This window comes from Anguilla rostrata, chromosome 2 (genome assembly GCF_018555375.3).
Source record: "Anguilla rostrata isolate EN2019 chromosome 2, ASM1855537v3, whole genome shotgun sequence".
Lineage (NCBI taxonomy): Eukaryota > Metazoa > Chordata > Actinopteri > Anguilliformes > Anguillidae > Anguilla > Anguilla rostrata.
The window spans coordinates 52,232,139-52,256,710 of record NC_057934.1 but is presented as its reverse complement, the minus strand read 5'-3'; the positions used below and the strand labels follow the sequence as shown (position 1 = coordinate 52,256,710).

General features: G+C 40.0%; 3 protein-coding genes across 14 annotated transcripts in view; 2 read left to right on the top strand and 1 right to left on the bottom strand.

Annotated features, from left to right (window-relative positions):
- The first annotated feature begins 352 nt into the window (after window positions 1–352).
- On the top strand, window positions 353–3,063 carry LOC135248407 (uncharacterized). Of its 3 annotated transcripts, none has more exons than XM_064323029.1 (2): window positions 353–1,998; window positions 2,513–3,063. In XM_064323029.1, the coding sequence occupies exon 1, from the start codon at window positions 377–379 to the stop codon at window positions 1,727–1,729; it is 1,353 nt and encodes a 450-aa protein (XP_064179099.1). In that variant the 5' UTR covers window positions 353–376; the 3' UTR covers window positions 1,730–1,998; window positions 2,513–3,063. The 3 variants fall into 3 exon arrangements, with proteins under 3 accessions (XP_064179099.1, XP_064179100.1, XP_064179101.1); XM_064323030.1 differs by having other exon boundaries at window positions 2,663–3,062; XM_064323031.1 differs by lacking the exon at window positions 2,513–3,063 and adding an exon at window positions 2,087–2,506.
- Window positions 3,064–3,434: 371 nt separating this feature from the next.
- dhrs7cb (dehydrogenase/reductase (SDR family) member 7Cb) lies at window positions 3,435–8,667 on the bottom strand. 2 transcript variants are annotated; one of them, XM_064323027.1, is made up of 7 exons: window positions 8,515–8,667; window positions 6,942–7,098; window positions 6,123–6,235; window positions 4,938–5,148; window positions 4,624–4,716; window positions 4,277–4,429; window positions 3,435–3,997 (listed from the first exon to the last, which is right to left on the bottom strand). In XM_064323027.1, exons 2-7 carry the CDS (start codon window positions 7,093–7,095, stop codon window positions 3,798–3,800), a joined length of 924 nt encoding a protein of 307 aa, XP_064179097.1. In that variant the 5' UTR covers window positions 7,096–7,098; window positions 8,515–8,667; the 3' UTR covers window positions 3,435–3,797. The 2 variants fall into 2 exon arrangements, with proteins under 2 accessions (XP_064179097.1, XP_064179098.1); XM_064323028.1 differs by having other exon boundaries at window positions 8,484–8,663.
- Window positions 8,668–13,173: 4,506 nt separating this feature from the next.
- The window catches only part of mprip (myosin phosphatase Rho interacting protein), a 57,162-nt gene continuing 45,763 nt past the window's right edge, over window positions 13,174–24,572 (top strand). For 3 of the 9 annotated variants that reach the window (XR_010328419.1, XM_064323022.1, XM_064323021.1), the window contains exon 1: window positions 13,175–14,163. Coding sequence is in view for 8 of the 9 variants with exons in the window: in XM_064323022.1 (XP_064179092.1) it covers window positions 14,041–14,163 (123 nt within the window). In the remaining variant the exon portion in view is untranslated. Of the gene's footprint in view, window positions 14,164–24,572 lie in introns of all 9 variants that reach the window. The other 6 variants (XM_064323019.1, XM_064323018.1, XM_064323020.1 and 3 more) reach the window with 5 other exon arrangements.

The following is a 24,572-nucleotide window of genomic DNA, read 5'->3' as shown; positions in this document are numbered from 1 at the left end:
TGGGACCACGTGTACATATAGTACAATAAAGGTTAATTCATATTAAAACAATTTCTTCTTTTTATATCAAAAACTAGTTTGGGGAGCATAAGCAGTACTGCTTAATAGAAATACAAATGGGAATTATATGGCTTTCAAAATATTTAAAAATAAAGACTGATATATTGCATCCATACTTAAGACTGACTATTATGGAATAATTCAAACTGATAATCACCACCTGTCAGCCACAATAAATAAGCAAAAGCAAAAACTCTCTAATTAATGGGTCCCTGAACAGCAGAAAATTCACATTATATTGTGTCATTAGTTTCAGGTGCATTTGCACAATAATAGGGCTTTTAGGGCGACGCATAGCGTCGCTCCGTCACATTTTATGCGCTCCCTCCCCATCCCAGTATGCTCTCTCCCCTTCCGAACCCGCTTCCAGCGTCGCGGGCCCCCACGACAGAGAAACCCATCCAACCTCCGCGACCTGCAACCAGCTACCAGCCAGAATGCCACCCTCGCTGGGGGACTCTGGAACTGCCAGTCGGCAACCCGAAAAGCCGACTTCATCTCCGCCTACGCTTCCCACCTGTCTCTCCAGTTCCTGGCCCTCACAGAGACCTGGATCAGCCCTGACAACTCTTCTACCCCAACCGCGCTATCCTCCTCATTCTCATTCTCCCACACACCCCGGCCATCAGGCCGTGGTGGTGGCACAGGTTTACTTCTCTCCCGCTCCTGGAATTTCTCTGCTCTCCACTCTCACCTCTCTCTGTCCAGTTTTGAACACCACTCTGTACATGTGACTCACCCATCTAACCTGTTTATTTCTGTCATCTACCGCCCCCCAGGTCCCCTGGGAAATTTTCTGGAAGAGCTTGACATCCTGCTCAGCTCCTTCCCTGAGAATGGTGCCCCCCTCATCCTCCTCGGAGACTTCAATATTCACCTTGAAGCCTCCCAGTCTGCAGCCTTCCTTCCACTACTCCACTCCTTCGACCTCTCCCTCCAGCACTCTCCCCCAACCCACAAGGCTGGCAACCTCCTCGACCTCGTATTTTTGAGGAACACCACCTGCACTGGCCTAAACGTCACCCCTCTCCATACCTCTGATCATCATTTTGTTTCCTTCTCACTCCCCCTTCCCTCCCACCCACACCCCTTCTCTCCACCCAGCCCTACTGTCTCTGTCCGCCGTAACCTGTGCGCCCTTTCTCCCTCCTCTCTTGTCCCTTGTGTCACTGCCTCCCTCCCCCCTCTTGATGTCTTCTCTGCCCTTCCCTCTGACTCGGCCTCTGACACCCTGCTATCATCACTCTCCACTGCCATTAATACCCTCTGTCCTCTTGTCTCCAGGCCCACACGCCCATCTCCTCCATGCCCGTGGCTGACTGACGTTCTGCGATCTTCCAGGACTGCCCTGCGTGCAGCAGAGCGGAACTGGAAGAAGTCTAGAATGCCAACGGACCTCTCTGCCTACCAGTCCCTACTGAACTCCTTCTCCTCAGCAGTTGCCACTGCCAAGGCAACATACTACCACTCTAAAATACACAAATCTATTGCTAACCCCAGGCAACTGTTTTCAATTTTCTCCTCTCTCCTCAGTAAACCCTCACCTCCAACTCAGACCTCCCTTACTGCTGAAGACTTCGCAGCCTTCTTCGAAGCAAAGGTCACACTCATCCGCAGCTCCCTTGACCCTCCCGACTCCCACCCTTCCCTCCCCCCATCCCCTCTATGACCCTCCCCACATTCTCCACCTTCTCCCCACTCTCTCTCCCTGATGTCTCCCAACTCTTGCTCTCCCACCGTCCCACCACCTGTGCCCTTGATCCCCTCCCCTCTACCCTCCTCCAGCTGATCTCACCAGAGATCATCCCCTTCATCGCCCACCTGATTAACTCCTCCCTGACTTCTGGCACCTTCCCGTCATCTTTCAAAAGAGCCCACATCACCCCCATTCTGAAGAAACCAACACTGGACCCCTGCCTCACCCAGAACTACAGACCGGTATCCCTTCTTCCATTCCTATCTAAAACTCTCGAACGTGCTGCGTCTAACCAACTTTCCTCTTTTCTTTCTAAGCATAACCTCCAAGACCCTCAGCAGTCTGGTTTCAGACCCGGTCACTCGACGGAGACTGCCCTGCTCTCCGTCACTGAGTCTCTCCACGCAGCACAAGCAGCATCCCGTTCATCTGTCCTAATTCTTCTTGACCTCTCAGCTGCCTTCGACACCGTTGACCATCCTACACTTCTGTCTTCCCTGACAGGATTGGGAATTTGCGGACCAGCCCTCAACTGGATTGCGTCCTATCTCTCCGGCCGCTCCTTCCAGGTTGCCTGGGCCGGTGCAGTATCAGCTCCTCGTCCCCTCACAACTGGGGTCCCTCAGGGCTCTGTCCTTGGTCCCCTCCTCTTTTCTCTGTATACTAGGTCCCTTGGCCCTGTTATTGCCGCCCATGGCATGTCATATCATCTCTATGCAGATGATATTCAACTTTTCTACTCTTTCTCTCCCACAGACACTCAGGTCTCCGATCGCATATCCGCCTGCCTGAGTGACATCCAGAGCTGGATGACCAAACACCAACTCAAGCTCAACACAAGCAAAACGGAACTTCTCCATATTCCTTCTCTTACCTCTCCCACTTCTCATCTGCCCATTTCTTTAGGAGACACTCCCCTACACCCTTCGCAGAGTGCCCGAAATCTTGGAGTTGTGCTGGACAACAGGCTGTCACTCTCTGAGAATATCGCGGCAACCACCCGGTCGTGCAGGTTCATCCTGTACAATATCCGCAGAATAAGACCACTCCTCACCAATTATTCCACACAGCTCCTGGTCCAGGCCATGATACTGTCACGTCTGGACTACTGCAACTCCCTCCTGGCTGGCCTCCCAGCATCAGCCACCAGACCCCTTCAGCTCATCCAGAATGCAGCAGCATGTCTGGTTTACAACCTCCCTCGTGACTCCCACGTCACTCCCCTCCTCATCTCCCTCCACTGGCTACCAGTGCAAGCTCGCATCCGGTTTAAGACACTGGTGCTTGCTTTCCAAGCAGTCAAGGGGTCAGCTCCTGGTTATCTCCAGAAGATGATCAGACCCTACAAGCCGGCCAGATCGCTTTTTTCAGACTATCTTGTTTCTCCTTAATGTATGCTATCATAGTAAAGGCTTTTTATCTGCATTTTGTTCAATGGACTTAAGTGGACTTGATCCTGAGTTTGGTTACACTGTTGTAAGTCGCTCTGGATAAGAGCGTCAGCTAAATGCCTATAATGTAATGTAATGTAATGTTAAGATTGAAAATATATTACATTTTTGACAATGTCGAATATATGTTTGGTCTGGGTGGCACATGTGAATATAAAATATTATCTGTGTAAAAATAAGCATGTGTCAGTTCTACAGGCATAAACATATAAGAACAAAACAGTCAGTTACAGAATGTATGTTTTTATTAGCACAACATTCATTAAATAATTGACCATGAATCTGTAATGTATTATTTCACTTGCTCACAATTACAAACAATGGAACAAGGGTCCAACTTGAATATCTTAGCAATTCACATAATGTTCATAGTAATTAAAACTATTGTATCAAGTCATAGGTTGTACATAGCAATTAAAAACATACCACTGTCAGTACACTATATCATTAATCTGGCTTTCACATAAAACTTTTTTTCAGTTGTCACAGGTTGTTAATGAAGTGTTAGCCTTTGTGTACATACATAACAGTACAAAGTCACATTGACTCCAGAGCAGCCTCTTTGATTTTCTTCTATTTTGCTGTTCTTTCTATTGCAACTGCTCTGCAATGGCCGCATCCTTAACCCCAGCTGCCACCACTGCAAAGAAGAGGCTCGGGAAGAAGGATCTGATGTAGAGAGCAGCCATGGGGAGGGGGTGAGCCATAAGCACTTCCTTCTTCTTCCTGCTGACAGTCCTCAGAATCTCCTCAGCCAGTTCTGCCGGGTAAACCCCATGCCTGGAAAAGACTGAGATACCCCGGAATGTGAGGAGAGGTCAGTCAGCACAGAGAGAACACAGTGAAATTGAGATGGCTGTTACTGTGACCCCTGAGCTGAAGAACACAACAGTAGTTTGTCTACGAAATTTGAACCTTAATAAAAAAATAGATGAAAATTCATTCATGCATGCACAGTGCGCTCACAAAATTCAAAAAGCGTTTTCCTTTCAAACATTTTTTTAAGCATATATCTTGTATTCCTTTCATTTCTGTTAAACGATTTGTTTGCTTTCATTGCTTTACTCACGTGAACAGAGGGTCTTTTTAGTCTTGGGTGATGGCGTGCTGTCCTGGGCAGTAATGAAGGTGTGGCTGATAGTGCTGACCGAGATCCCATACTCCTCCACTTCCGCCCGCAGGCAGTCAAAGAAGGCCTGGACAGCATGCTTGGAGGCAGCGTCTCAAAACAAACATATCAGATGTTTGTTATAGATAATTGAAAGCATACTTCACCAAACATAACTAGATTTGAATTATGATGTCTCTTTGACATAATTATTATCTTTATTTTTTTGTCATACTTTTCAACAGGAAAGAGGGATATACATTTGACATAAATGCATTGAATTCTTAAGCTTTAATAAGTGGACTCACAAGCAGTGCGAAAGGGTACAGCCAGTTTTCCCTGAATGCTGTTCACTAGTAAAAATTGACCGGTCCTCCTTGAGATCATAGACTGCAGGACACCTGAAACATATTGAAATTGGAATTCTTGGATTCTATTCCATATAACCTCTATGTGCTGTATCATCGACTTAATTCATTACTGTCAGCCACTACAACAACAGAAATTGTTTTTTTTTTGTAATTTCATGCATTTTAACTCTGAGTAAGTAATAAATAGACCAATCAAAGTGGCTTGTCCTAAGACTCGTTCATTTTTATTGGGAATGTTTGGGAGAGTTCACCTTTAGCTAAAGTGATAGGACCAAAGTAGTTTGTGTCCATGATGGTTTTGTCCATCTCCAGAGACAGGGTCTGCACGGGTGCCTTGATTTTCAGGCTGCTGTTGCAGATGAGCACATCCACGCAGCCATAGCACTCCAGCACCTCGGTGACCACATCTGGCATGCTGTCCATGTCACTGAAATCCAGCAGCACCAGCTTTGGTGTGAATGTCTGGGAAACATAAACACCACAGGTAAGCAGGATGACCTACTCCTGAGCAACAACTAGTGCAACACATAATTTTTTTCCAACTACTGTATAATATATATGGTTCTTGTTGGTAAGTGTAATATTATTATTTATTATTATTATTATTATTATTATTACTACTACTACTACTACTACTAAATCTGAAAAATGGCTCAAAGGTACAATGTAAAATGTATAGTTAATATACCATTCTAATCTAATTACTTTACTGAACCAATATATCAGCTAAATTGATACTGTACTGTTGAGTGATCAACTGTATTTAAACTTCCAGGTTTATGGCGTACAAACAACAAATCCTTCCAATGCAGTTCCAATGTGGGAACTTCTGCTCAAACAAAACTCACCGGGTCAATTGCAATGTGTTCAGTAGGAGTTTAGCCCACAGATTTGGAACAGCTAATCCTTATTCCACAGCTTTGAATAGCTGTTGTAATGCAGTTCTGTGATCTTCAGATTTAAACTGAGGTTTAAACTTTAGTTAAGACCTTGCAATTGACCCCATGTTCATGCTTAATCAGACAGCAAAAGCTTGACTGAAAATATTACTTATCTTTTACAGGTAAAGAGGTATTGTAGCCTGGGGCTGAAAAGTACATTGTGTATTGCATACACTCCTTTATCAATGCTGTATTTAACATGCTGTGATGTGGCTGAGAATAACTGGTCCTGTGTATAAACACAAGTTTGAAATTGAAAAGTTGTAGTGTCAATGGACAGCCAGTTGTCAAGAGAGGATATCCTGTCTTTGTTTTTCATGTGAGGAGGAAGTGTTAATAGTGACTTTGAGATGGAATACAGCTGGTCAGGCCTTTTTGATCTGACATAAAAATCTATCTTCATGTTAGATAGGGATATGTTGAATTTCCATTGGTTGTTTTTTGTTGCTTGCATATAAATTTTTTGGTTGTGGTGTCCAAAGAGGGCCCACCCACCACACTGGGGTCTGACGCACTGCTGAGGTCATCTGACAGAGACTCTAACTTATCCCAGCTTTTCCCGCACAGGATCAGCCTGGCCCCTCCCTTATGAAAGAGCTTGGCGCACTCTGCATGAGGAGAGAAAGATAAAGAAAGGGTAGAAAGAGAGAAAGGGAGACGGCCTGCATTATTTATTCAGCCGCATAAAACAATCTGCCGAATCCCAGTGTGTCGGAATGATGCTATATTAAGCGATAGCATTATGCTGACCCAGTGGTGACGTGCTTCTCAGCTCTGGCCCACCTCCGCTCTCTTTTCCATTGCAAATTTTTCAAGTTATTGTTTTCCGTTCAGTGTTCCATGCCATTTTATCAGCAGCTAATAACCTACAGCGGTTGTGGCCCTGATAGAGATCTTGGATTGAAAGGCTGGTTGGCAGGAGTCCACAACAAAGGAATACAGACAGATGAGAGTGACTGCGTAAGTGGAATGGGCTAATGCAGTTTGGAATGGGAGTGTGTAGCCACAGTATAACTGAGCATGATTCAGCTCTGGGGCATGGGCTGGTCTGCTAGTGTTACATTGCACCTCAAAACAGCAATCATTATTATTAAATAATATTGCTTTATTACTCCTATTTCGGTCAGGTAGATTAATGTGGAAATGTATACATATGCATACAAGTAAATATTTGGAATGCCCTTGACAGGCAAATGGATCTGAAAATTGTTCCATCATCTGAAGCCTGATTTGAGGACATGAAGTGGCGAGAAAACATTTGTCTATTCACGTGCAATTTAAAAAGGAAATTCAAAAGTGTTTCAAAAGACTTACCGGTTCCCACTCCTGACACGGCATCTGTTATCACAACCACTTTGTTCCGCACCACAGACTTTGACATTAACCTGATTACTTCGTTGTACAGGTAATAGACGCCTGCGACCACCACTACCAGCGCTGGCAAGATCAGAACAAATGTGAATCCCATCGTCTGAAAGACAAACATACAGGAAACCTATAATTGTCAGCAATATTCTTTGAAATGCCACGTTCACAAGATATCATAAGACTTGGTTTAAATCCTAACGACAGAACAGCATTACAACGGGAACAGCTAACCAAATATCTGTTTGGTTAGCTGTTGTAATATAATTTTGTGATCTAGGGGTTTAAACCGGAGGTTTAAACTCAAGCTTAGCATACTGAACAGTTGACCCTACATTTCTTGTGTATCCGAAAAAATGCAGATATTTATTGCTAGCTCACAATTGTATATTTTTTGTTGGGAAATTCTCTAACTGAGACTTAAGAGGACATGACATCAGACAACAAAGGCATCTGGTCACATCTTTGTGTATGTTACCACCCTTTGTGTAAACAAAATGTACTCTGGGGTTATATGTTTACTGAGTATGATGTCATTTCAGTAATGGGAAATCAAGCAAGACATAATTATACAAACTTTTCCACCATAACCATTTTATAGCAGTGTGAATAGTAGACTATTTACAGAATTTAAAAAACCATGTCAGCCTTATTTAGAGACTTTGTCCTCTTGCCACGATATTTTATACAAAACGGTAACAAGGGCTTTCAACTTGGGTTTTCAAGTATGTGTGTCAAATAATATATGGGAAAAACAAAACAGAAAACAATAAATTTGTTGAATATTTACTGCATATATGATAATATTACAGATTGCAAATACAGTGGCATAGTCCATCCATTGTTGAAATGAAAACGCAAAGATTTTATAAGACAGCTAACTGTACCTTATTTAAATATTAACCTTACTCATGCATACTATCCAGGTTAAGCCCTTAAAAGTATGTTACAGTAAAAAAATTCAGATATTTTTTGTAGGTTATCATAGCTTTTTTTAGGAATATACTGTATTGAGTCCAACCAAGAAAGTCAACATCTGCTGTGTGAATACATTAAAAATATAACATGTACATTCTGAAATGCATATGTATATATTTTTCATTTATTATAGTTGATACTTGTTTTTGGCAGACCACACCACTGTTACAGTATGGTATGTGCAGAGAGCCTGAGGGCCTGGTCTAAATATACTAGGGGCTAGACTTAGCTGCCCACACAAGTGCCTAGCTGGGTGTCACCTCCAGAACACCGGCTGATATCCAAAAACAACAAGATGTAACACAATTACAGCAAATGTATCACCCACTCGCCCCCAAGTTTTGATTTCATGAATCAAATACTCAACTGGCATTCTTTTTTTACATGATCAAACGCAAATGAGAGCTGTACATGATGACATTTAGACCCAGGGCATTCATGTTAACATAGAACAAGCAAGGTTAACACAGAACAACAAGCGCTGAGGTTTATGATCTGGCTGACACAACACACCTGTAATCCGGGTTATTTTAAGATCACTTACAGCGTGCGTAGAGAGCTAATCCTCTGTTGAGAATGGCTGTTGTTTTCTAGGTTTAATTAGTTAATCAGTTAGAAGCTTTTCTCTTGCTTCCCATTCACAGACCCTCTCTGAGCGGCTGTGAGGACAGCTCCCTGGGATTTGAGTTCTTTTAATAGCATGCAGCTGAGTCAGTCATTTTCTATGTATGTTGCGAGTGGTAACTTTAGCATGAAACCTGGCAGCCAGCAAGGCAGAAGAAGAAAAAAAACTCATGTGTCATGTTTCTTAGAGAATGTCTTTACATGGGTCACTGTTTGTTTAACACATTTCAACACACAATCTCTAGTTTTTTTTAGGGGGGTGTGGGGGTGTGTTGTCTTTGCTGAGAGAATTGATTCTGGTGACATATAAGTGAAGTACATTGCAGCCTTCTGTAGCATTATCCTGCTCTACCCCAAAACTCCTTCTCTACCCATTTCTTAAACAAATAAATATTACAGCTTTTTGGAAGAAAATGGCTGTTGGCCATGAAAATATTTATATGAGCCTGAAATTTACAGTGCTCTCCATAATGAGAGTCTAAGGTTTGATCTATGTCTGCTGTGCTATTCAAATTCATGTGAATCCAAGTCAGAGGTAAGACTGTAGGAGTCTGCTTTCATGGTCATAAGGAGCATAGATGTTAGCTTCAAACTGCCTTCTAGAAAACAGTCAATGTATGAGGCGAGGTTACATTTACATAGTCTGACCTGCTTGACCGGCGACAATATTTTTAAAATATGTATTATTACAGTCTTTTATTAAATTTAATTAAAGTTTAACTAAATTAATTAAAGTTTTTCTTTTTTCTCTAAGAAGGAGAAGAAGAAGAATGGAAAGAACATGCAGATACCATCATGTGCTTCCCATAGTCTGTGTGAATTGCTCTAGTCCATGCAGTATGCAAGGAACTGCATGACACGTTTGCTCTGGGCACTGAGATGTGACATGTTGCTACTGAGAACTCAATGCTAGCAGTGCATTGAGTTCACAAGAGTGGTTGAATATTAAACGTATTTCTGCTGATCATGGCATAACTTAAAAATCCACGTAGCTACGAGACCCTTCAGCAAAAAATTTTATTACTAAACACCTGAAGGATTGTGAATGCATAGTTCATGTCATAGCATGTTTTAGCCTCTGTGTTTAACCTGTGTTTGATGTATATTTTTCATGTTTTCTCTGCTAGTTTCAGGTACAGAAAGCAGCTGGTCTTAGCGTTCCTCATTCCAGGTGTGAACAGCTTGGCTGTAAAATGTGCATGCTACTGGCTGAATCGAAACCCATGAGATATGTTAGTCGTGTCTTTTCACAGTATGTCTGTTGGCGTGTTTGTCGTTGGCCCATTCTGTAGCTTAAGTTGAGGTTACTCAGCACCTTTCCCCCCCTCCTTTGCAGATCCCTATGACAGTTCCTCGGGCAAAGACCACTGCAAGTGTAGTGGCTGTAGAATCCACCTACAGTAAATGCCTATACTGTAGTTGGTGGCCAAATGACTATACATGCCAGACAGCCCTGTGCTGGCAGCATTGCTTCTCGCAGGTATTCCTTCCAGTGAATCTACTGTGTTTGTCTGAAAAGAAATATTAATGTAAACATTCAAAGCTTGTCTTGAACCCTTTTTTCAAGTTGGCATTGCTTAATGTCTTAATGTCCTTCACTCTCTGACTATGTATTCTTCCTCATATTTACTCTAAGACTTCACTGTGAAGTCTTCCTTTAAAACTCAAAGATAAATACTCACCACCTGCGCTGATGAAGACCCATGGGATGGGCACATACAAGCTGTTCTTGTTTTGTGTCCTCTTAAAATTCCTAAAATAATGCATTTTCAAATGATGTACGTATCTTTTTCAATTATGTGCCATTCAGTTCATAATTAGGGGTTGGCCAAAAGGGAAAAGCAAGGGATTATTCACAGTAAATTGTATTTTATCTATTTCTTTTAGTGAGAGGTGATTGACAGATGCACACTCAGGCATACCATCTCCTCTCCCTGTGTCACTCCCTTGGAGCATGTTCAGGCCACAGAATGGTTTGTTCATGGTACCATGTCTGTAGCATTAGGGATTTAGATTGAATACCAAACAAGTAAAGATAAGAGCCTGAACTCTGATGTTAGATTCCAGCCTGTGCATGCAGGTATTAGCAGGTAATGCCCATAAGCCTGCTAGAGGATTGTATCAGCAGTTTCCCTTTTGGCTACATTGCTCGCTAGGACATCAGGCTGGAATCGCACCCAGCATTTATTGGGGACTCGTGGAGTTTATGAAAGCTCACTGAGTCAGGCAGTGAAAGAAACAGTGTTTTTTTTTTAGTAATTTATCGATGACACAATTGTATCTGATGTCTGCTTTGGAGAACACTAATAATTTAAGATTCATGATTCATAGCATTGGCACACTACATAGTCATTTTAAAATACTTGGCATTCATACAGGCACTGAAGCAGACACATTTTTATCTCCACCACAAGAAATGGACAACACATAATGTCTAAGCTGGATATTTTATTTCCTGACTCTAAATGTTTTTGGGAACAACTGATACACAGATGCATTTCGGCAAGCACAACTTTTTTCAATGCTTACGTAACACTGTGGTGATCTGTGAAATTACCAAACACGACTGCTGTCTATATTATTATATTATATAATTTATACAAGCAAAAGAGATATCTAAGTACTGCAAACAAAATCTAATCAACAAGTATATGTTTAGGCCATATAATGCTTAATACCAAAAGCAAAAACTTTTCCTGACCAAGAGCACTAAATTATTAAAGAACACACCACATCTGAGCTCATTTCATATTTTAAGTGAAATCCACTGCATTTAATTAGCCAAATCAGCTTGCATCCTAAGTTGAGATGATAACATGCAATGTTTTATAATGCTTTTCTGGAGTGTGACATTGTCTTCAAATGCCTGTTGTGTGTTGTTTGTGAATCATGTGAACAAGATTTAATACATACATAACAAAGCACTGAAAATTCATTCAAATTCCTTCAGTTTTATTGGTCTGCTTCACTAGTATCAAATTAATTAATGAGAATCGCTAGAAACAGTCTTAGAAATATTGCATGTAAGTCCTCAAAGTTAGTGACACATTTCAGTTATTTTGAATAAGCACTTCAAATTAGCTATCTTCATTTCTGACATCATGTCATAGAATGCCATACATAATTCAACATTTTTTACGTTGTCCACCTTTTCTTATACAAGTACAATTCAGATTACATAAATTCTAACATTGTGCACTCATATAGACAGTGAAAATCAAACAAAATCTCTGAGTGTGGATTTTAAGCTTTTGTTTGTAAGTGTGACTTATTGTTAAAATACATTATCCTGCTGAAATTTTGTCACTGGTGCAATGCGTTGTACTGTGCTGGACACTGATTAAATGACAAGAAGGTCAATGACAAAGAGACTAGTAACAGTTTTGATGCTACCAAATGAATTATCCTTTCCTGTGACTATGTTACTGTACATAATTCACACAAATTTATTAAAGGCTTGTTTCTTTATCTTTCAAATTAGGTAATTGTACAGAACAAAAGAATGTGTGAATATATTACCCATTACTCAGTATTGATTTTTAATTCATTTAGATTCACAATGTCAGATCCAGTTTCTACGTGAACATTTGAATTACAATAAACCACATTATACAGTTTGTCACCAGATATATAATTTATTCAGTTTAAGTACCTCGCTTTAGGGAACAACAATAGTGTTGCCTTGACTTTGAAGTACCACCTTCTTCATAGCTATAGCTCAATGAGCTAAATCAGCTTCTACAGCAGACAGTGAATATTGCATAATTTTCAAAAACTTTTTAATGTTTAAGGTATAGACCTAAATATTGATTGAGCTATGTTTTACATTGGTGGTGAAATTAATCTTATTCAATGCACAAATAAAACAATAAAGTTATTAAAAATGACATAAATACTTAATTGCTTGCAACTGTCACATAATTACTGAAACAGGGAGATAGCAAATAAATAAGTAAATAAAAGCATCCATTAATAAATAAATACTTTCTTGAAATACACTACAGCTATATAAAGAAGGCTATCCATGATATATAAATATTAATTATAAGCTACATTTCACCATTCATTTGTTCAGAGATGCCTATTTGTAGTCAAGCCACATAATTAAACTTTCACATAACTGTACCCTACAGGTTTGAGGTGAATAGGGACAACCTGAATAAGTAAAGTCAAACAGACTGAATTAAATACAATAGGTCAGAATTCATTGCATGATGTTGTCGGTTTTATCTTTGGGTGTGAAAAAATACGATTAAATACGAGGGAAAATGTATTTTCATATTCTATTGTGATAACCACTCTCTTCTCAAATGTTTTAGTAAAGTTCTCCAGTAGGTGTCTGTGTAGTTATGGCTGCTAAATACTGATACAGATTACACTTCACTTTTGATGCATTACCTTTGTGTTTTCCCCACGATGTCGCCTGTCCCAGAAACATACAATTGTGCAAGCAGAAAGACCTGGGATGTCTGAGTCACATGGTGTTCGTAATTATCCCGAGTGGAATTGTGATGACCACTGTCAGTAGTTTTAGCAAGATGGCGTGCTGAAACAGTCTCGCGAGATAAAATAAAATTCCAGCAGCAAATCTGTGAGCCTGCGACCTCCCTCCATTGGAAAAGATCTTGCCCGAAAGAGAAAAGAGGGTAGATCCTGGGACGTAGTAACGGAAACAAAACACTAAAAACACATTTATGATCACATCACTCGGCAAGAGCTCTCAACATCGCTCTCCATGGCACGTTTGAACGGGGAAGCCAGAAGACCAGAATTACAAATAAGAAGGTCCTAGCAAGAAATCTGGGAGTGGGATTTCATTGCTGTGTTAGCTAGCTTGCTAGCAGTTTAGCTAAAAAGCAAGGGTAAACTTCAGTAGCCAGCTAGCTAATATCAGCTGCTACGACCTGGACTGTACATCCAGCTACCTCCTTCGTTATTTTTCTTTTACAAATGGGATCCGTTTATTACTCCACGCACGCTAAAACTTCCGAGTTGGACGCTACAAATAAAATACGATTACCGTGTTGACCTGTAGCATAACAGCTTAACGGTATTTATTATCAAACTAGCCAGCTAGCTAATTGCTATCGGTTTTTAACACAGGCCATAGATGATCATTGGAGATCGTTGCAGAAAGGTAGCTAGCTAGAAAGCTGGCTATCAGTACCTGGCAACTACTAGCTAGCTAAATGCAAAGGAAATTGGGAACTTTTAGCTAGCTAGCTAGCTAAACACAACCCGAAAAACTAAACAAAAAACTCAGACCATCTGATTATCTAAATACATGGAAATTGAAATGTTACTTAGATCATGTATTGGATCGTAAACCCATTGTTCCAGATTGGATGAGGATCTGTGGAGATAACAGGATTGGCCCCATTGGTATTATCGAATTTCGAAGTATTCCCATTTTAAGGTGAACGGAAGATAAACAGCTCCGAGGAAAATGTCTGGCGCTAAAGAGAATCCTTGCAGAAAATTCCAGGCGAACATTTTCAATAAAAGCAAATGTCAAAATTGCTTTAAACCGCGGGAGCTGCATCTGTTGACTGATCAAGACCTGAATCAGGTAACTAACGGTATCAACTTTAATAAATATTGTGGTTACATTGTTGCAACGATTACCCTTGCTTGTGCTGTCAGACTAGTATGGACATTTGTAGCGGTCCAGGCGCGGCCAACTTGGCTACACTTATTCCAGAAAGCCGTCAGGTTGGTTTGGTTCAGGACAGCGAATGTGTGGTGTGTTATAAATTGGCTTGCCACTGTAGTACATAATTGAAGTTTTCGTGTACTGAAAACTATGCTCTTTCGATCAGTTTTTCGTGCGTAACATCTGACGGAGGATGTTATGCATGATACAGATGTTTCTGGTAGTTGTCCTCTCTTAATCCGCGAGCAATCGCAAATCAATTGATTCATACCGGTTGTAATAAAGCTACGCATTCAGCTAATTTATTTACGTTTTATAGTCCGGAACATTTCCTGTTCATCTGAAACAAATAGCGGCAAATGTGCGCGAACCTAATGGTAGAGTTGTGTTCTTAGGCTCTGGTGTGGTATAAAGTGCGCACAAGTACATAATTGGTTAATTTACAGATTACTGGATGTTAAATATAGTTACTCCTAAATTTAGCGAACTCTAGAACATGTATTAGCAGTTCAGCTATATATTTAGTAAAGCAAATTAAGTTGTTTTGAATACGTGTTTCAAAAATAGCAGATGTTGAAATACAGCATAACTACGTAATTATCTACTTTAGTCGTATTTCTACGGTAGCCTACATCAGAAAATTCATTTGCACATTATTGACATGCCACGGACATTACATTATTTGTTTGTATGTAGTGTAGCCTATATTAAACTATTTAAAAATATTTGAAATATAGCAGGTGATCTGTCACATTGTAGTCCGTTGTGTTCTTTTATTTACTCGTCTTTTGGTGGCTAGTTAACATTAAGGAAGGTATAGCTACTGTAATATTGTATTCATTATTTTTAAAATCATTTTTACATTATATAGCCTGTTCTGGTTATATTATATATCTGTTGGGAATATCGTGCTTTACTAGGCTACTTAAGTGGGGGGGAAAATACAGCGAACTTTTGTTTCTGTAAACCAGTGATTACAAAGACAGTAATGGCTTGCACTTCAGTCGTCCCTATTAACACAGTAGAAAATGCTGAACTGTTCATCCTGATTTTCAGCGAACATGGCACGATTGTATTCTATGGGGTCGCAGCGTTCTGGTATTTATTTACGTTCCGTTTGCTTTTTCAGATCAGACCTATACAGTCTGAAACCACAGGATGTTTTGTATTGATTTCAATTAGAAAAGAGAACTTAAATTGATTAGGTTTTGAGATGTCATGTTTCATGTTAAAGTCCCACTATCGTTTTAAACAGTAGGCTAATTTAATCTGTTGCACAGGGGAGAAAACGCATAAACACTATTCCTGTGTTTCATTGTTGGCAAACATAGAAGAGAGAGCCCAGCAGTCCTGATGGTTTGTTCTTTTGGTCATATTAATGCAATGGCCTCGTTGAAAACCAGAAATTTTCGTGTGATTTTGGAACCCTCTACTGATTGCGTATAATAATCAGCCATACAACGTAACAATCGACATTCAACCATTTAACTAGGCTATGTCATGACTTGTAGTTTAAAGCTATATTATACTTAGTCTTCCCATTACTTCTTAATGAAGTCTTCAGAAACCACATATCTTTTTGCAATCAGTTTAGAGGGTAGGTGTCTTTGTACCATATAGGCTAGAAGCCGGCAGAAAATGTATTCATTTGACAACATCTTTTTGGGTGACTATCCTAATAAAATTAATCAATAAATTCCTGTCCAGAAAGAACTGACAAAGAGAGGTATATGTCTTGATATTTATACCCTGAACATACTAAAACCCTGAATGAGAGGAAGCCTTTCAGACCATTAGTGCCTGTTGTAGTTCCTTCTAATTGATCCCATTCACTTAATCCAGATGGTCCTTTGAAGGATCCTAGAGAAAGCAGCCAGCACATGCATGGCTTAAGTGCTGTATGACAGTGTCAGCAGCCTTCAGAATGTGTTGCGTTGTGGTTTGTGTGTGATTAAAACAACTTAACCCTTTCTTTTCTGCACTTTTGAGTCATCTTTTGGATTACCTCATTTGCTAATCTTTCTCTGACAGAGAATGCACGCGACTTTATGGTGTATCGCAACATAGATGTTTATTAAGCTTTTACTACTAAATAATTAATGTGAAACTGCATGCATTTATTCAGTACTCATTTAACGTTGTTCTGAAAGTTTCAATAAAAAAATTAAACAAGTATTAGCCTAATTGCCATTATTTTTTAAATGGTCAAAACCTGAAAGACTATACAGGACAGCATATTCCACTGTTGTCTTTCATCAACTTTGAGATGGAAGAAAGTCAATTACAAGACAATTGCCATCATTTAATATATTAGAAAATGCAGCCATCATAGCAAAACAGAACACAATTAGTAATGTTTTATGTGCTATCCATTCTGTATCTACATTCATACATTTTTCAGAAAAGATGAACTCATTTGTGGAGATAAATATCTAATACAGCTCTATTAACTAAATCATTCACAGAAGGCAAATTTGTGAAGTTAATCAAGTTTCCAGCATTGGAAAAAAAGACCTTTAGTTTACATGAATATACCCACTTTACGCTGCATATGATCTCTTTGCATGGAGGGTAGAGGTATCATTATTAAAATGCTGAAGGAATGAAGGAGCAACTTCATGCTTAGCCTACCAATATATACAGACTGTTTCCTACTGGTTTCTGTTGCTGTTGTGTTCAGTAGGACTGTTCGAAATGTGTACCAGATGTGAAATATTTTACCTGCTCATTTTTAATTTTTTCCTTCAAACAGTCTGCCTGCCATAATTTGACATTACAGAGATTTAGATCCATTGTTGAATGTTGCCACAAAGGAAATTGTGTGACAGATGTAGGCTACTTCACTGGTTGTAGAGATTAGTCAAAACTAAAAACTACATTTACTGTATATTATGTTGACAGTGTTTTTGATTTTTGATAAAAATGGTAAAAAAGCATTTCTGTTTTGATTGTATACATGCTGTGCGTGATATAATTGCAAAGGGATTTCAGTGAAAAACTAGCCTAATATTTGTGATTTGGGATCCTATGATTAATCAGTTTTTAGGAATGTATACAATTACCTTATAATGATCTGATTGCATTAAACTTTATTTAAAAAATGAGCATTTCACAAATTTTTAATTAAATTTATTTCACTCTACAATATTTTTACAGAAATATGAATCAGTCTGCTGATGTATCATCAACAAAATGAACTGTCTACACAAAGCAAAGAATTAAAACCATGAAATCTTTACTAAATGAAATGTTTTTTTTTTTTGGGGGGGTTTTAGTAAACCCTATTTGCAAGTTGTAATGCAGGAAATTTTCACTGAATTCTGTTTTCTTCCAGTCAGCCTGTTGCTCTTCTCATCATATAAGTCAGATTTCCAGTCAGTCGATTCAGATTCTTCCAATTGTGACATAACTTTCAAAGATACATTTCATTCCATTCTCAATGTGTCCATATCTGAGGTTCTGCTTTCCCTTAGCTGTGTTAGTTTGAAGAATAGTACATAGTAGCCTATATAGCTAAATTTTTGAGTATTCTAAACAAAGTGCACAGTACATTAAGTTAAATTTCTATTTGTTGTGATGTGTCCTTATGTTAAGTGCTGACCTTAGCTCATTTCTGTACGATGACAGTAATTTGCTTTTCAGAATCATCAGATATTACTCTACTCAATCTGCTGCAGTCATATTATCCGCTCTTTCACTCCTGTTTTTTCCCTCGTATTATTTCTTCATTCTAGATTTGGAGGAAAGTTGCTAGACTTGCAGTGACTGTGCTGTAGGAACATTCTTATGTTCTTCATTTTACGGGTATATTTACAAGTATGCCAGAACACCTCCTAAAAGTTTTGCCAGTGTCATAAAAGCCTATTTAATGTTATGCAAGACAGAGTAGCAGGAAAGCTGATCACAGAATTTAGCAATCATATCGCTCTCCTTGTTATCACTGTACATTCAGATGTTTTTGTAGAGGCAACTGCCCACTATGTCAACTTCAACTGGTTTGAGGTGATAATGCGGACAAGTCACATTCCCTGCTATACTCCGAACCTGTTCTGTGTGTGCTTGTGACACACAGAAGTTATTGTGAATTCTGACGTCAAAGGATGTGAGTTTTGTTGCCTCACCAAATGAGTGGATTATCTCCTATTTTTGGTGCATACTCTAGCAAGGAAGTAAGCTACAGGTAGGGAAGTGTGGTGTAGTCTTTGCTTTCCCTTTCCCAAGGAGATTGCTTAGAGTTGTTTTTTTTGTTTTTTTAAGTGGAGACTTTTCTTCCGATTTTCCTCCTCCACCCTGAAGCTCAGTCTGAAGGTCAACCCCTCTTAAGAGCAGTTTCAACTCTTGAGTTTCCTCTTGGTTTCATTATCCCAGGAATCAGAACTGTTATTTTTGATGGTCATTTAACAATAACTGCTTTACAGCACATCCTGCTTAATACAACACAAAAAGCCCCTTAACTTACATTCTTGTAGCAAATAATACACAGATAGCAGTGTTACATTGTTTTATTGGCCAAATAAAATGTATATTTTAGAAATCTGTAACCCTGGTCCCACAAAGTCACAGTCTGATGGGTTTTTGTTTAGGTTTGGCAACCATTTCAGACCCAAACACAAGGTGAAGCGAGACTACTGTAAACAACTGCTTTAATTGATCAATTACATCAAAAAAGTTAAAATACCGGTACTGTGCACACATCCAGGTGTCGGGAGTTATTATGACATAAGATTAAAAAGGAAAGAAGAAATACCCGTGCTCTTTTTTTACGAGCACTGCAAAAAAAAGGTAATGATGGCAACAACGTTTAAACCTACAATGGTCTTCATCAAGTTAGCGATGTATATCACTATACCTGAAAAGTATAGGTATAACTATGTTTAGCCTAATATTTGATGAAGTTGCAGGTTGCAATGTTAGCACCTTTAAATTTGTTTTGCCGAGCATGTGAAGCCATATGCAAGTATTCCTTAAGAAATTGCATAAATTCGAAGACCCTGTGGCTTTCCAGGACCTGTGTTGTAGAACTTTGATACACCCACATGTTGTGAAATGTAGATATGAACATCATTAACTGCATCTGATATGTCAAATGGTCCATTTACTTCTTATCCAGGCAGAAATGGAAAGGCATTAATGCATCTGAGAAGCAAATAGTTGATTGAACTTCAGTGAAATGGAAGTTCAAATATAGAAATTTAACAGTTAAAAACATGTGAAACAATGTTCATTAAGGTTAATGATTGCCTCATACCAGTGAACTGAGAGATTAACCTTAATTTATAAATGCCAATATTTTTCCAGTCTGAATTTCAGAGATGTCTTGCATTACATTACATGACGTTAGTTATTTTTTTGTTCATAAAATGGCTGTGTGGTTTTCAATAATGATGCACAGAAGCTAGCAAAAGAAGGAACTGATTGAATTACGAATATTGGAGGATTGCATTAAGAGCAGCTGGGGCGAAGCAGCTTCTATTTGCTGTAAGTCAGATTTGGTTTAAAGTGAAAAGTATCCAGCTTACATTCCAGTTTGTTGCCTTGAGGCATGCGTGTCAGAATCTAGTCCTGAGGGGGGTAGCACAGTATGTGCCTGTTTTCAGTATGTTTCAGCACAAGTTATTCATTTAACTCGTATATTGGCTGAATAATCCACCTATCTTGTTCTTAAGGCCTTAGTTGCCAGTTGATTTAAAGGAAACCACAAGTACCTGCAGACACTGCAGTCCTCTAGTGACACCCCTGCCTTAAGTTTTGTGAACGTGCAAGTACAAATCTGGCTTGGGAATGGGAAGGTGTCTTTGGCTCATGTTCAAGTACTGGGGGACATGCGATTCCTCAGTGTTCCTGGAATTTGGTTTCTAATTAAGAACTTCTCATTTAAAACAAGATGCTTAGTTGTCAATCAAAATCCCAGACTGCACTTACCATCCTGGGGAAAATGTGAACGGAGTACAAACATAAAGTGTGCATCTCACTTAACTGAGGAGGTACAGCTCAGGAGGTAAGACCGATTGTCTGGCAGTCGGAGTGTTGCCGGTTCAAACCCCATCCTGGGCGTGTCAAAGTGTCTTTGAGCAAGACACCTAACCCCTAACTGCTCTGGCGAATGAGAGGCATCAATTGTAAAGCGCTTTGGATAAAAGCACTATATAAATGCAGTCCATTTACCATTTACCAAGGTATGCTTTGCTGCTGAACAATTTGTCTGCCAGAATACGGAATATGTATGAGTGTATTTACTGAAAGACCACACCCAGTAATCTTAGTTACAAGATGGTATGTACAATATTTAGGCTAATGAAATACTTTATCCTATTTCACTGTTAAATCAGACCATTTTCACAAGAAAGCCTCTGCACGGTATTGTAAAAAGGAGAAAGGAACTTTTCAAAATGCAGAAACTGTATAAGGATGCCCTCTCTGAGCTGAGTTACTAGTGGAATCTCAAATTCACATCAGCAAAGTGGGAGATCATAATGGCAAGGGATTTTGGTCCTCTCCGTCTGAGGTTATTTCTGTCCAGTAATGCTAACGATAGCTAGCTAGCCCATATGAGCTGAGAGATGTGGACTGGAATCTTACTCTCCAGCCTTAAGTTGTTGCTTTGTAAAATATCGGACCTGCAGCAATTTCTCAGACCATCAGCCAGCTAACATTGCCAAACATAACTGAATTTAGTTAGATATTGCTAATAATGGTAGCTATGGTAGCTGAGCAGAAGTGAACAGACACAGACAAATTGCCATTGTGTCATTGTAATAACTGAGCATGGTTGTTTCTAAATATTTTCAAGGTGAAGATCCTGCATAGTGTGCCTTTAATTTGTGCACTGTTTAATCAAAAACTACTCCCGAAGGACGCCAGCTCTGAATATCCGCACCAACTCTGCCACCAACTCACTCTCTTGGTGTGAGCTCCCGGTCTCAGCCCTGTGCTGTAGAAAGGAACACCTCAACTTTAAGCACCTGAGGTGATTAATTAATGCAACCCAGGTGTGTGTGCTCTCTCCACCGGTTGGCAAGGCCAAGACAAATCCCTTTCACCGGACCGAATGCCACAAATGGATATACACAGCATGGACATACAAACTTGGCGTGCTTTGGAAGAAAGTAGTTTTTGGTGACACCATGCACAAATTAAGCTCTGTGGATGAGTAACTGTGGCAATATATTTTGAAAGATGTTCCTGTTGAGTTTTGGAATTAGCATTTTTGTTGGTCTGAGGCCATAAAAATCTTGTCTTTTGAGGTCCATTGTACCAGGGTGAGCTGAAGTGGATATCTAGAAAGTCAAATCTCAGCAAAATCTCACCGAAACTATCAAAACTGGATGGATAGATAGCACTCTGGGTTAATGAAAACATAGCTTAATTTCATTTTTGGGTGAACAGCCCATTTAACTGTGTCTAGTTGTCTTGCTGTTTATGTAATTTTTTTTGGAGCATAACTCATTTGTAAAAAGGCAGGAGATTATTGGTATGATTAAAAACAAAATCTTGACAGAAGTGATGACCATTAAAAGGCAAACTGGGCCCATGGCCTTGCTGTGTGCAGCTGTCCTCCTTCATCAAGCCAAGATGTGTTTGTTTTCCTCTGCAAGTGATCTGAGGTCTCATTCCACTGCACTTTCTGGGGAGGAAGTGAAATGGAGGGCTTTGTGCAGAAGCCCCCACAACTGGCAGAGATTCAGAGCGTTTGGGTCCCGTTGAGGATGATTCACCAAGGCGGACAATCAGTACAGATTTTAACAGCCTTTTTTGTCCGAATTGCAACTTTAGACTTGGTGTGCTAATGCTTCTGCTTTGTTATGTTTGGTGCAGCCTCCAGTGTGTCCTACTTTAATGAACAGCTGAACATTTTCACAAAATAAAAAAAGAATATAGGCTACTCAGGTGATGTTTTAAAAAAAGTACATATGTAAAGTGCACACGTACATATGTAATGTGTGTCCACGAGACGCAAGGAATTAAAACTGAAAAACATCTTGATTCTATAAATTAGAAGCTTGGGAGGGCAGCTTTAGTTTGCAGTGATAGGTCTACTTGTCGGCTAATTAAAATTAAACGTGTAATGTCTTCTTCCCCAGATTGTCTGTACAAACGAGAATTGACTTCCTTGTTGACCTACCTGGTTAAATAAAGGTTAAATAAAAGCCTGCTGTTGCCATTTGTCCATCAAAGATAAACTCATTGTGAAAGCTTTTCCATTATGTGGTCAGAGTTTCTTCAGCTTTCTGCTTTTCCATATGGAAGATGAAGTGAACATGAAGTTCTGTCCTTTTTTAACATGTTAAATGGACCCAATGCCTTATGGTCCGTTCTCACTTCCACAAATGGTTTTGTACTCTTTTAGGACCATGCTTAGAACGAAATTTGACTTTAGAAAATGGATGTTATGTGCTATCAGAATCTCTCAAAGAATAGTCCCAATTATAGCGTGATTCAAAACAAAAAAGTGTGGAGAGAAGTTTTAATAGGCTGTGAGATCCAGGACTAGCTTATATTATAAAAAATGAATTGAACAATGCTGTATGGGTAGCACCTTAAGTAAGTGTTATTTGCTTTATTGTTGAATACAAAAAAAGCCTTTTAATAGCAGAGGGCATGAAGGCATTGCTTTGGCCGGAAGTGTCCAGAAATCAGAAGGCAAAGATCGCTTGCCAAAGAGCAGATGTGCCGTGACACATTACTGACTGAAAGGTTTTGCTACAACCGAAATATATTTAGGGTATTGTTTGGGCTTTTTTACTTTTTCATACAATGGCTTTGAATTTCTGAATGCAATTGCGGTGTAATTGTGTATGTGTCCCGTTGCTGCTGGTTTTATTAGTCGTATTATGTTCAGTCAGGCTTTATTTTGTTGAGAGTTGACCCTATAAAGTCCTTTCCCTTCGGCGTCCTGAGGGACCAGGCAGTCTGCTCTGTGGGAGAAGTGGGAGGCAGGGGATGATGGGGGGTAGGGGGGGGGGGGTGGGGGGCTTGTGAAAGGAAGTGCGGGTTGGGAAAGCGGAGCAGGGTTTCCCCAGAGGTTGCTCCTGGCTCTTTAATTCCAGCGCTGCCTTGGGGGTCCAGTGTCAGCGAGGCCGGCAGAGGGCATCCAGGGGTGAGGCGGATGCTGGGATAAAGAGGCCCGCGGGGAGCGGCCTGCGCCCCGAGGCCCGGGCCCGGGAGGAAATTGAAAGTTAAGCCCGATGCCGACGGGAGGGCCGCGGGGTTGCGAGAGAAGCAGCGGAGAGGAAGCCGGCTCGCAATGTGGAGGGGTGTGTCTGTCCTCTCCTGGCACCTCAGTGCCCCGCCACCCCGCACGCAAATGTCACAGCTGCACCTCTCTCTTTTTGGTGTGGGGGGAAAAGAAAAAAGGAGCGCACGCTTTGACACAGGATAATAACAGTACTGTGGGTTTTCCACCCATTTTCTGCAGGGCTCTTAGTCTCACTACACTGTGAGTTTGTGTTTAGGCTGTGTCATAGACCCTTCCACAACATTGGCTGAAATGGATGATTCGCATTGTTTAATTCATGAGATGTTTGTATGCTACTATCAACTCTAGCCTGGCCATTAATATGAGAAAATTCAAACTGTAGTGACTTGCAGGAGCCTAAGTGCTCTGTGTTCATGTGACCTGTCATTCGGCAACTTTTTTTCCCTTTCAGGTAGCATAAAGCTTGTATAGACCGCATGACATTTATTTTTCTCAGATTAATTTCAAAAGCCCTATATATCATTTGCTCCCCTTCGCAAGATATATAATATCTGCAAGCTATAACTAGAAATTAATTTACAATTAACATGTAGCGACTTGAAATACTGCAGTACAAGGCAAAATACTGCGTCATTAATGGATGAGGCACAGATTATCGTCTGACAGTTCTTCAGAAGACGCTTGGCACATTTGTTTTGCCACTATTAAAAAAATATGGGACTTTTGACAGTTCCATGCTAATTATAACATAAAAGCTGACAGATGCTAAGCTTTATTGGCATGCTCTATACCACCATTTTAAATGGCCAGCTGCCACTGTAACTGCAAACTGCTAAGGAATTGTTTCTGTAGACCAACTGTTGCCCTGTGTTTTCAAATTCAAAAAGATCCATTGTATTCTAATCGGTTGTTCAATGTCAAAACATAACTGTGAGTGATTCCACTGAAGCAGATAGCTGGTTATTTCCAATAATTAATTGCACCATAAAACACTTTCTATGCAAGTGGGTTTCCACTTGTATTTTCAGATACTGCTATTGAACTAACATGTAATGTAATGCAAAGTAATGACATTCAGGTGGTGTTTTACATGCAGAGGAGAGTGCGCACTAAATGGTGAATGCAAGTC